This window comes from Pseudorasbora parva, chromosome 14 (genome assembly GCF_024679245.1).
Source record: "Pseudorasbora parva isolate DD20220531a chromosome 14, ASM2467924v1, whole genome shotgun sequence".
Classification (NCBI taxonomy): Eukaryota; Metazoa; Chordata; class Actinopteri; order Cypriniformes; family Gobionidae; genus Pseudorasbora; species Pseudorasbora parva.
In genome coordinates, this window is record NC_090185.1 from 13,283,497 (window position 1) to 13,297,508 (window position 14,012).

The following is a 14,012-nucleotide window of genomic DNA, read 5'->3' on the forward strand; positions in this document are numbered from 1 at the left end:
TTTTGTGATGCAAATGAAGCGATGTTGTGGCGCTTCCCATCATTTCTGCGTTCAAATCGGGTCAAACGCAGCGCTGCCTTCCCGGAGTGCTGTGCTGAAGCGTTGAAGTCGCTCAACGTCACCCATAGGAATAAAGTGGAGCGCGGCGCCTGGATCAACTGGATCTGCAGCTTGAGAGAGTGTTTATGGGCGTGCATTTCCTCTTTCTAGTCTAGCTCTAGTCACACGCGCGCGCACCCTACCGGGAGAAGAGCCCGTACGGCCCATACAAGGACCTTCCGCTCTATTAACGTCAATTAGACTGAACGCTTCTCCCAAGACGAATCCTTTTATTTTGAATATTTGCCGTGTTCGTGTGCTGCTGTGCTTTGTTTTTTATGTAACGTGTCGTAGACCCGTCTATAGATGCATATTACAAACGCAGCCTTTAAATAACACAAAAATGCTATAATTGACTTTAGACCATGTTTTTGTTGTTCAATGGCGCAGTCGTTTTCAGTTCCTCGAAATAGCAGCATGCCAACAATATGCCTGAACACACCTTGTTTTCAGAACAGCAATTCATGAGATAACAGACGGGCGCGAGTGCATTTGGTATTTAAACAACGTGACGCTGGACGTGAAAATTATAACACTAGCTGACACTAGCAAAAAACACTTCTGTTGACAATTATTTTCAATTAAAAACTATTTTTACTGAAGAATAGTTTGCAGATTCATCAGCAGTAGTCAGCGTCACACTCAGCAAGGAGTTCGTAGGCCACTCTGCATACACACTCATTACATCTTTCCAGGCATGAGCTGTGAGTCAGAAGAATATTTCCATCGATTATCTGGATGATAGGTGGTCATTTACGTCCCCTGCGTGCCAGCTGAACACCCCAGAATGTCCTGTAACAAAAGAGTAGTAACACACACACACACACACACACACACACACACACACACACACAGCTTCTTCAAGGTCTGAGGTGGTCGATCTCTATCTCCGACCAGGAATCTTCCTCAAAACATTCTGATAACATGCACTTCCTGTCAGTAAGAGGTTCAGACAATATTCCTCATTATTCTCTAGTGTTGAAGATGAAAATTTTGAAGATGTAATTCAAATAACTTGATATTAAATTGATTAAAATGTATGTTGTTTGTTTTGGCATGTGTGCTTTCCCTCCAATCCCGTCTGCTCATTTGAGAAAATAAAAAAACAGTCTAAAGGGATACAAAATCTATGTATTTTGTAGATAACTTGCAGTTTGGAGCCAAGCAGGGAAAAAAAACTATTTACTCCTTAGCTTTTAATAACACCTCGAAACAGAAACCTGCCATTATCACTTCACTTGTTCCATAGAAAGACTTTTTCAGTAGCTAAAGACTAATTTATGACAGAGTTTAAACGCTTTTACCTTTGACCTCTTTCACAGCTCTTATTCCAGTCAGAGGTGCTGTTATGTTTTTTTCGAGAATGATGCAGCACTCGTTTGGTTTGATCTACCGATGTATAGGGGACGATATAGAGAGATAAGAGCTGTTCAAACATGCATGAAGGGTAAGAATCAGATGTACAGTGTTCATGGTTTCACTACTTTGTTTTACAGTGATTGTGAATCAAAGTAAATAATGCCTTGGGACATTTCCCCATCAGTCAACCGCACACAGGTCAACAGGAGCGAGACGTTTGTCCACTCAACAGAAACCACATTCATTCGGTCACTCTGACAGTAAATAAACTCAGACGTTTCACTTTGACTCAGAAACTGAGCTGCAGGTCTCAAAAGCACTCTGTGGAAACACAACGTTTAAAGATTAGGCCGACTTCTCATTAAATGACATGGCCTAATCTAAAAACTGATATCTGCTCTCTGATCTAAAGCTAATGTTTGCAGATGGTCTCAGTTGTTGTGGTTTATTTTCAGACTCTTCTCTTCTCTGCGGTTACAGACCCTGTCTAGAGAACAACAGCTTTAACAAAACTATTTTAAAGTTTGGTCTTTAATTTATCACTTTGTCACTGTTAATTGGTGTTGCTTATAATTCCAGTGGGATGGATGTAGTCCAAGTTTAGGTGATCATGGGCACTATACTCACTTTTATTTTATTTCTTTACCTTTTGCAATCTAATAACGGCATATTTTGAGAAATCAGAATAATAGACGCTTATTCAGTGATTGCCGCTTTCTGTGTATCAGCAATCATTTCCTCCGTGTCTGTTGACTTGAGACGGAACTGAAGAAAACATTTCCAGTAAGTGACCGTCATACTGATGCTCAGTGTTTTTGAGGTCATTAGTTTTTTTTTAGGTGAAGTAAACTAAATAATTATTAAACGACTCCCTGGCTAGTGCACCGAATATTGAGTGCTATACACCTTTTGTGTGGCATTAACACACTAAACAGCTGCAAGATTCAGGGTGTATACACAGATGTGTATTCAGGGTCCTTTTAAAAATTACAGGCCTAAGTTTTTATGTTCATGTTCATGTTCAATAAAAGGGTCTGATTTTTTTTATAGTTTTAAAATCCTTTATTAGATAATAAGTCATTTACATATACACATTAATGACAAACATATTGCCAAAAGTATTGGGACACCCCTCCAAATTATTGAATCCAGGTGCTCCAATAACTTTCATGCCCACAGGTGTATAAAATCAAGCACTAGCAAGCAGACGCTTTTACAAACATTTGTGAAAGAATGGCTCGCTCTCAGGAGCTCAGTGAACTCAAGCGTGGTACTGTGATAGCCTGCCACCTGTGCAATAAATCCACTCGTGAAATTTCCTCACTACTAAATATTCAATGGTCAACTGTTAGTGGTGTTATAACAAAGTGGAAGCGATTGGGAACAGGCCACAAAGTGGTAGGCCACATAAAATCACAGAGCGGGGTCAGAACATGCTGTGGGTCACACTGCGCAGAAGTCACCAACTTTCTGCATAGTCAATAGCTACTGACCTCGAAACTTCACATGGCCTTCAGATGAGCTCAAGAGCAGTGTGTAGACCATGGAATTGGTTTCCATGGCCAAGCAGCTCATCCAAACTTTACATCACCAAGTGCAATGCAAAGCGTTGGATGCAGTGGTGTAAAGCATGCCGCCTCTGGACTCTAGAGCAGTGGAGACGTGTTCTTTGGAGTGACCAATTATGCTTGTATGGCAATACGATGTACGAGTCTGGGTGTGGCAGTTGCCAGGAGAACGATACTTGCTGAACCATGAATCAATACGCTGATTCATAACCATTTGAATCTTTATTTGAGGATTTAAAACAGAGAAGAGAAGAGAAGACAATGCTGAATAAAGTCGTAGTTTTTGTTATTTTTGGACCAAAATGTATTTTCGATGCTTCAAGAGATTCTAATTAACTAACTGATGTCACATATGGACTACTTTGATGATGTTTTTATTCCCTTTCTGAACATGGACAATATAGTGTGCATACACATAAATACGCTGTCGGACTAAATATAAAATATCTTAAACTGTGCTCCAAGGATGAACGGAGGTCTTATGGGTGTGGGACGACATTGGGGTGAGTCATTAATGACAGAAATTTCATTTTTGAAAAACTAACCCTTTAAGACACGAACGATCTGCGAAAAACCCAACAGTATTTGTTCTTTTTTTACCTCATATCAGACAAATCTCACCTAGCGCCATTACTTCCGTCGAAGAAGGTCAAAATCCTGACATGATCATATATATATATATATATATATATATATATATATAAATAATATATATATATATATATATTAGAGGTGGGCCATTATCGGCATTAACATGCTGCATTAACGTGAGACTTATAGGGCAATTAAAAAAAAAAACGCTGTTAATCTATTCTCAAAGTTGGGTTGGGAGCTGGGTCTATACCAGCGTTTTCCCAACCGGGGTGCCGTCTGACGTGAACAGGGGTGCTGTGTAAAAGGTGTCTGCACGCACTTGCCCCGTGGTTCATCTTACATCTGATGATGCATATTTAATATGGGTTAACTTGAAAATAATGCTTTATGTATGTTTCTGTCAATGGATACACGTGCTGACTCCTCAGTGATACACTACAACAACAGTGATGATAAAAGAAAATGGGCAAACCGTTCTCTCTTTGTAAACTGTTCAGTGCATGCGAGTGCTGCCGTATGTTGAATATGAACAGTCGTTTCGCTGTCAACACCTGCAGGTAGAGCCAGCCAGAGGTGGACAAAGTACACAACTCTATTACTTGAGTAAAAGTAAAAGTACTACTAGTCAAATATTGCTCCGTTACAAGTGAAAGTTGTAAAAACAGATTTTTACTTAAATGTACAGAAGTATTTGTAAATTGCAAAAGTAAATTTCCTTTTCTTAAGCCAATGCATAATTTTATTATTGTTGTATAAATGCACACTGTCATCATGGTTTAAGCCAGTCAGTGATGCTCCATCTGACATACTACCATACGACTATCATAAACTCATTTAAATAAAAAGCTCTTTACAAAGCTGCTGTCACTTTAAGGTCGAATGGACGATTCCAATACACTGATACACATCTGATATTCTCCCAACTTTACTCTTGTCTTTCTCCCAGACGTTTATATTTTTAATATTTTATAAGACATGCATCAAGTGTATGGCAACTAAACTAATCGTGATTTTTTTTTTAAACTGAAACTTTCAAAGTATGTCTATCGGTGCACACACTGTGCCGAGGAACCGTCTTCTTCCATTTTGCTATGAACTAATCAGTGTTCAAAAAAGGTTTTGAACGATTCCTGACAGACTTTCTGCAACAACAACAACAAAAAACCTTTTAAAGAAGGAAAAAATCATCAACCAACTTTCAGAGCTGCTACAGAAACGACTTTCGACCTAGATAGAAATGTAGTGGAGTAAAAAGTATGATTTGTCTTTCAAATGTAGTGAAGTAAAAGTAATAAGTTCACAGAAAAAAATAATACTCAAGTAAAGTACAGATACGCAAAAAGTGTACTTAAGTACAGTACTCAAGTAAATCTACTTAGTTACTGTCCACCTCAGGAGCCAGAAGACGCGAGTGACAAGATTTATCTCTGTGCACTTATTCGAGAGCGGGCAAACATCTCACAGCTCGCAAATATTGAGTTATCTTTCAAGTCTTGCACTTGAACGGAAACACTCACACAAAAAGTATGTCAACATGTCGATCTTGATGAGTATCCAAGCAGACATAGTCTGAATATGCCTTAAGAGAACTGAATACAGTCGAGAAAGACGACGAATATATCCCTGCATTAGGTTTTAAAGGGGCAGTAGCCTTTACTGTCTGTTTAAAAGTCCCGTTCTTCACGTGTTTTCGAAGCTTATATAACATAAGTTCATGTTTCGTGTGTAAAAAAACACAGTATTTTTCACACAATTGAGTTATCTGTACAGCGGTGTTTCCTCTGTCCTAAAAACGGCCTGATGATTTCCTTGTTCTATGAAGTCCCTCCTTCAGAAACACGTAATGAGTTCTGATTGGGCCAACGCTTCCCGTGTTGTGATTGGACAGCAGCTTAGCGCACTATGCCCGGAAAGGTCCCGTCTCTTACTATAAAGCGGATATACAATCACTGAATGCGCGCTCTTCTCCACGTGAGAGAGCAACAAGACCACGCCCCCTTTTTTGTGTGTTCTTGTGGGCGCAGGGTTAGTCAACAAACGGTTCTAGTGATGTCATTACATCCCTGCACTTCCTGCTGTAGTCCAAACCGGCCGTTCGCTGTAGGCTTTGAAAAGGAACTTATTTTATTTAACAGATCTCGCTTGGCATTGAACTTTGAGCTTTATAATTTTACAGGTATTATTTATGCTCTAACAGCAACATTACACACTAACTAAAGTTTGAAAGATGGAATCGCGAAGAACGGGACCTATAATGACAAACAAAAGATAAAGACATCGCTCACTGCTCTTGATTGAATGGCTTTTGTAAGTTTAATAAGGAATAATCTTTAATTTAAATATGCTGTTATTTTACATTTGATTACTTTATTCAATTTCTCTATCTAAAAACTAATGTTAGACCTACCTGAAAAACCTGAAAAGCATTGTTTATTTTATTAGTATCTTTGCTCAATAGAATTTATTTTTGCTGCTGCTTGTTTTTAAGTTATTTGTTCTTATTTTCTTTATTTTTATTTGACAGTAGTTCTTTTTTCTCTGACAAAGTAAATACAGAACCGTACTGAAACCGTGAACCTAAAACCGTGATACAAACCGAACCGTGAGCAATCTGTACTGTTGCACCCCTAGCGTAACGTATGTGAGAGAGTAGCACACACATTCTGAAAGCCTTTGGCAGAATTCAGATGAGACATTTTAATCTAGATTTAAAAAAAAAAAAATCTATGCCCACCTCATATACAGTCTTGTTCAAAATAATAGCAGTACAATGTGACTAACCAGAATAATCAAGGTTTTTCGTATATTTTTTTATTGCTACGTGGCAAACAAGTTACCAGTAGGTTCAGTAGATTCTCAGAAAACAAATGAGACCCAGCATTCATGATATGCACGCTCTTAAGGCTGTGCAATTGGGCAATTAGTTGAAAGGGGTGTGTTAAAAAAAATAGCAGTGTGGCATTCAAACACTGAGGTCATCAATTTTGTGAAGAAACAGGTGTGAATCAGGTGGCCCCTATTTAAGGATGAAGCCAACACTTGTTGAACATGCATTTGAAAGCTGAGGAAAATGGGTCGTTCAAGACATTGTTCAGAAGAACAGCGTACTTTGATTAAAAAGTTGATTAGAGAGGGGAAAACCTATAAAGAGGTGCAAAAAATGATAGGCTGTTCAGCTAAAATGATCTCCAATGCCTTAAAATGGAGAGCAAAACCAGAGAGACGTGGAAGAAAATGGAAGACAACCATCAAAATGGATAGAAGAATAACCAGAATGGCAAAGGCTCAGCCAATGATCACCTCCAGGATGATCAAAGACAGTCTGGAGTTACCTGTAAGTACTGTGACAGTTAGAAGACGTCTGTGTGAAGCTAATCTATTTTCAAGAATCCCCCGCAAAGTCCCTCTGTTAAAAAAAAGGCATGTGCAGAAGAGGTTACAATTTGCCAAAGAACACATCAACTGGCCTAAAGAGAAATGGAGGAACATTTTGTGGACTGATGAGAGTAAAATTGTTCTTTTTGGGTCCAAGGGCCACAGGCAGTTTGTGAGACGACCCCCAAACTCTGAATTCAAGCCACAGTACACAGTGAAGACAGTGAAGCATGGAGGTGCGAGCATCATGATATGGGCATGTTTCTCCTACTATGGTGTTGGGCCTATTTATCGCATACCAGGGATCATGGATCAGTTTGCATATGTTAAAATACTTGAAGAGGTCATGTTGCCCTATGCTGAAGAGGACATGCCCTTGAAACGGTTGTTTCAACAAGACAATGACCCAAAACACACTAGTAAACGGGCAAAGTCTTGGTTCCAAACCAACAAAATGAATGTTATGGAGTGGCCAGCCCAATCTCCAGACCTTAATCCAATTGAGAACTTGTGGGGTGATATCAAAAATGCTGTTTCTGAAGCAAAACCAAGAAATGTGAATGAATTGTGGAATGTTGTTAAAGAATCATGGAGTGGAATAACAGCTGATAGGTGCCACAAGTTGGTTGACTCCATGCCACACAGATGTCAAGCAGTTTTAAAAAACTGTGGTCATACAACTAAATATTAGTTTAGTGATTCACAGGATTGCTAAATCCCAGAAAAAAAATGTTTGTACAAAATAGTTTTGAGTTTGTACAGTCAAAGGTAGACACTGCTATTTTTTTGAACACACCCCTTTCAACTAATTGCCCAATTGCACAGCCTTAAGAGCGTGCATATCATGAATGCTGGGTCTTGTTTGTTTTCTGAGAATCTACTGAACCTACTGGTAACTTGTTTGCCACGTAGCAATAAAAAATATACTAAAAACCTTGATTATTCTGGTTAGTCACATTGTACTGCTATTATTTTGAACAAGACTGTATGTATATATATATATATATATATATAGAGAGAGAGAGAGAGAGAGAGAGAGAGAGAGAGAGAGAGAGAGAGAGAGAGAGAGAGAGAGAGAGAGAGAGAGAGAGAGAGAGAGAGATATTCCTCATTGATGCCTTCGTGGATCAGTCGAATGAGGAATCGGACTCGACCCTTTTTGAACTCGGACTCGAATGAGCTGGTCCCGACTACAATACTGTTATTCACCGTATCCCCCAGAGTTAGAGAAGTCTATACATACCATTCTCATCTCTGTATGTGCCATAACTCTGTCTGACACACACACTAGCCTAGCTTAGCACAAAACCTGGAGGTAAACATGTCCATCTAGCCTATTGCTAAAGTGACAAAATAAAATTTGGGATTTTCTAGACTGACAGGAACTCTACTCTCATTCCTGCGTAATAATCCAGGAACTTTGTTGCCGTACCATGTTTGAAGCAGTGTAATGATATTATGCAGCACCTGAAAATAGGCTAACTTCCGTCAACATAACCAATGTGACAACCTGCTTGCACAGAGAACATACTGGGGACTATTTTCAGACACTGCATAATATTATTGCGCCGCTGCACCCATGGTACTGCAACAAAGTTCTTTTGTAAAGGAAAATGTAAATAGGAAATTGTTGCCATTATTTTGTAACTTACTGAGCAGTAGTGAGCTAGATGGAGCCTTTAACCTCCAGTCTTTGTGCTAAACTAGGCTAGCGGTGGGTGCGTCAGACAGAGTTATGGCTCACACACGGAGATGAGAATGGTATGTATGGCTATGGACTTATCTAACTCTGGGGGATACGGTGAATAAGCTAAAGTCCCAAAAAGTCAGCATTTTCCTTTAAACAGGAGAAAACATGATCTAATGGAAATGCCATCCACCTCTCTAATAATCCATTCCCAAAATAATTAACAATATAAACTTATTAGGGAAAGAACAATAACAAAAGTATGTACAAACAAATAAAATTTTTGTATTCAATATAGCATTTAAAAAAGACATCCATACTTTTTTTGTTTGCTTATCATGGTAGAAAAGAAAAAAAGTAATGCAAAACGCAAAAGCACACCAAAAACATAGACAGTTTACTCTTGTTTTATAGAATCAGATCCATCACTGAGGGTCTGCTGTCTCTCCTGTTCAACTCTTCTGGATCTGATGTCAAAAACCAGCACAATGAAAGCAGCCACAGCAGCCAGACCCATAAGAGCAGTGACGGCCAATCGGATCACAGCTTCAGTGCTTTCACAACAACTGACTTCATCTGGAGAAAGAAGTTAAGAACAGAAAAAATATTTTCTGAAAATACACACTAATGTATCTGACAGAAACTGGCTGTAACAGTAAATAAATGAGAACATCACTGCTGACGTACCTGAACACAAACGACAGAGATCGGTAATGCAGACGTGTTTGGTTTGCTGGCTGATGGGATTGTTGAGCACACAGCTGTAGGTGTTGTTGTCCTGATATTCCAGCTCCAGAGGTAGAGAGAGACTGATGCTGAGATCAGACACACTGATGCTGGACAATAAACTGTTTCCTTTGAACCAGGAGAGAGTCACATGACTCACATTCAACACTGAACACAGGAGCAGAACATTTTTTGGGCTTGACGAACTTTCTGATGATGAAAAACACTGTGAAATGACACTGGTAATGACAGGAATGGGTACTGGAGCTGCAAAACATAAAATAACAAAGAATTGTGAGCACATTAAGAGTCAACAAAGGGATGTTTCATTTGTTAGTGTTTTACAGTGAGGAGCGACAGTTTACTGTAACCTCAATCAGTGAGGTAATCCTCAAATATGAATTAGTCAAAGACAGTGACGGTCCAGCTGGCAAAAAAATCAGTAACATCTTGGGGCAGTTATTTAAGTACTAACACAAGGGTTTTCAAACTATGCAGGTGAAACTAAATATTCCTGAAGCCTTCCAACACTGCACATGTTCATTCTTCAACAGCGCTATATTCGTCAACTTCATATAACTTGCCATGACCAGCTTTTATTCAGATCAGGATGCTTTTTGCATCCAATTGAAAAGACCTTACATATGGAGGTCCAAATGACTCAAAATGAAATAATTCAATAAATAATGAATTCAATAAAACAACAATTAAATGTACCAGTTTATTCTGTAATAATTAAATTATTAATTAAATTAAATATTAAAAGTGCCCTAGAATGAAAAATTGAATTAACCTTGCCATAGTGAAATAATAAGAGTTCAGTAAATGGACATCACCTACTGTGAGTCTCAAACATCATTGCCTCCTTCTTCATATGTAAATCTCGTGAATCCAAAACACCACGGAAAAAAAGTGCTTCTCAACATAAACCCAACCGTGACGCAAGCGTTGGGGATCATTTATATGCACGCCCCCAACATTTGCATCTGTCCAAACATGTTCATTGTCAGGCAGAACTGGAGCCGAATCTACTGATGGTAAACAAGACACTCAAAGATAGCAAAAACGGCTCTCATGACACATGGTTGATGTTTATTATAATCGGATACCACAACAAATCGTTCATTTGTTCGGCCCATTTCAAGCAAGCTTTACTCAGCATCTTAAACTGAAGAAAGGGGCAATTACAACTGTATTCCTGCAAGCAGTAAGTAATTTATCCACTTATTGTTTAAACAATTTCTGATTAAATTTAAAGTTTCTAAGAGACCGCATTGTCTAGATGATGCAAGATGCTAGTACAGTAACAATAGGAAACACCAAGTACCATACAAAACTAAATGTGTCTAATGACAAAGGGTAATATTATTTTGTATTACAAAATACAACCGTAGCCACCGTTCACTCGATCCTTCTAGCAAACGTCACCTTTTCCACCATATAAGTTAAAACGATAGTCAATGGAGATTGCTGAAATGCAGCTTACTTGTTTATTGGAGTTTTCAGATCATCCGCGTGCGAGAGAGAGCTTGCGTGCATATGGTTGCCAGATTGGACATGTTTAGGTGAAACACCGGATATATACAGGGTTTTTTTTCACAGAAAAGCTCTGATTGGGGGATTTAATTACAGAAATCTGGCAACCTCTCTCTCTCTCTCTCTCTCTCTCTCGGATGATCTGGAAACACCAATAAACAAGTAAGCTGCATTTTAGCAATCTCCATTTGAGATGTTCTGCTTAAAGTGTCATTCAGACGGTCTGTGTTCTGTGTAAAATTACATTCAATTGTTTAATATATTTCACAATTACCTCTTCCACACACACTATTGCTATGTTTAAAAATCTATTTTTTCATTATTTAATGTGCTTGTTCAAAAAGACATTTTTCATAATAATATAATAATAATAATAATTTGCAAAGCACAATTTTCCCAAAGATTTGTTTCATAATAATAGAGGACATTTCACAAATGCCAATCAACAGGCAGTGGGCGGAGCTTGGCGCTGATTGGTTTGAAGTTGAAGAGTTAACAGACATGACAGATCGATCTTTGTGTGGTGTGGTGACATCACAGAACACCAAGGGTGCTTCTCATTTCTTATTTGTGACTGAAAATGTATTTTGACTCTATTGAATTCTGTTGAATATTGAAGAAATTACATATTTTTATATATAGCGTTTTTATCTTGATCAATTCCTAGCGCCATATTAATTTCCAATCAATCCCCCTATTTCCCCTTGCCACTTGCCAGACCCAGACAGAAAAAAAAATCAATCTGAAAGGATTATCCAATCAGTGTCAAGCTCCGCCCACTGCCGGATGATTGGCATTTGTGAAATGTCCTCTATTATTATGAAAAAAATCTTTGGGAAAATGGTGCTTTTGGAAATGCATAATTCGTGTAAAATCAGCATCATTCATAAATGCACCATATTATTATGAAAAATGTCTTTCTGAAAAAGCACATTAAATAATGGGTGGGAAAAAGATTTAATTAAACATAACAATAGTGTGTGGAAGAGGTAATTGTGAAATATATTAAACAATTTAATGTAATTTTACAAAAATAAATAGATACATTTATTTATTTAATTAATATTTAATGAAATAAATTATTTAATTATTAAATTAATAAATAAATTATTTCAGAATAAACTGGTACATTTAATTGTTGTTTAATTGAATTCATTATTTGTTTAATTATTTCATTTTGAGTAATTTGGTCCTCCATAGCCCCATTCCTTTCCGACCTTATGGCATGCCCATTGCTCCAGCCTGCAGTTACCTCTACTTGGGCTAAATAGCCTGATAATTAAAATAGCTCCATGTGTTCTCTGAAATAAAAATTAATTTAATTCATATTAATATTAATAAATAAGAGCATACTTTTATAAATGCCAAACGAATATAAGCATTCATTTTATTCAGAAATAATACAAAAGTAATACAAATATTACTAATACAGTGACTTTATCACAATGACATGGCAACCCCGAATCGGAACTGGAACCTTTAAGAATATTTTGTTTCTAATCAGTGATTCGGAGCATTTGTCAAACCGTCAAAGTCACGTGATTTGAGTAAACAAAGCTTCATGCGGAATCACTGAAATGAATCCCCCAGCGGCAAACAACTGAACAACACGTATTTTAACCTGATCACTGATCAGATTTATACATACACGTTTTAATGAGGTATCTGTATAATTAAAACGAACAATAGTAGTTAATAGTCTTTTATTGGCTTGTTTGATGTAGGAACAAAGAAACGTGAAACATACTGCAAACACTTAGGCCTAATATTAAATGAAATTAGATAATAAGTAAGTAGCCTACATTAGATAGATTATACTCTCAATAAAGCCTTTGCATTAGGTTTGTTGTGGTTTGTTGCAGGGTCATCCGTTTCGAACGCTTCGAAACAGTGAATACTTTTGAGAAGCAATTGGGTCAATTGATTCGAAGCTTTGAAAAGCTTCGTTCTCCCATCACAAGTCTGCCTCAGCAGCTGGAAGTTCCTGCGGTTCGAACACGCAGAAAACGGGTAGGCTACTTCCCTTTTTAACTAAAATAGTTAAAAACTTTACTGCGGTGCGAAAGTCCCATAGCCTAAGCTATCCACGTGAAAGGTTTTTTTGTTGAAAGAAGGCGATTTTCAATACGGCGTATAGGCTACGTTGTGGTCATCTGGTCAAATAACAATAGCACATATGTGTCTGGCCAATTAAAATGAAACGACTGTTGTACATCCTACAAAGTTTCTGTAGAGGTAGCTAATGTCCATTATAAAAAGCATCTTTAAAGAAACTATTTTAGAAACTAGAGACTGATTAAGTGCCATGAAGTGGACATGCCATATAATAATTAAATAGCACCTACCATAAACAGCAACACTGAACGTCTCGGCGGACTCCTTTTTGATGGTGCTTAATGTATAGATTCCAGTGTCTGTGATTCTGGTGTCGGTAATGGTCAGAGTTCCATTTTTCTGTAGTTTCAGTCTGTTTGTGAATCTCACATCTTCCTCATACGTAGGAATGCCATTAAACGATTTAACTATGCGAATGCCGTTGAACCTCCAATCGATCTCATTCTTTAGCTGTACTTCAGAAACATTACAGTCCAGAGTGACAGAATCTCCCACCATCAATGACACTTCATGTGACTCAACATCAAACACACCTGCAAAACAGGATGAAATGGTTAATAATGTGCATCTTATTACAGATGTGTGTAATGGGTTTTAGGCTACTTTGTGATTACTTACCAACCAGACACAACAAAACGAGCAAAACAAATGTGCGAATCATATTCGTTGCGTTTAGAAGAGAAAACGTAATATTATTTTAAGATAGCCTACTGAATTTTTAATTAAGCTGATGACGGAACATGACGGATTTATACAGTCTGCAAGCCACCGTTAATGTATGGGCGTGAACTAGTGTGCAACACGTGGTGACGTATCTGTTCAACCAATGAGAATTTCGAGGAGCCCTTGGTCCTTCAGGAAATCCACTTAGTTTGCCTAAATAAAAGTAAAGGTTGCATCCAATTGTAACTCTGCAGCAAAAAAGCTGGTAATATAGGACACTTTCTACACAA

The 14,012-nt window shown here is 37.9% G+C and overlaps 1 protein-coding gene across 1 annotated transcript; it reads right to left on the reverse strand.

The window, feature by feature from the left end:
* Positions 1 to 9,079: 9,079 nt before the first annotated feature.
* Positions 9,080 to 13,767, reverse strand: LOC137039735 (CD276 antigen-like). Its single transcript, XM_067415011.1, has 4 exons — positions 13,678 to 13,767; positions 13,290 to 13,592; positions 9,370 to 9,675; positions 9,080 to 9,258 (listed from the first exon to the last, which is right to left on the reverse strand). The coding sequence occupies exons 1-4, from the start codon at positions 13,718 to 13,720 to the stop codon at positions 9,080 to 9,082; spliced, it is 831 nt and encodes a 276-aa protein (XP_067271112.1). The 5' UTR covers positions 13,721 to 13,767.
* Positions 13,768 to 14,012: the final 245 nt, after the last annotated feature.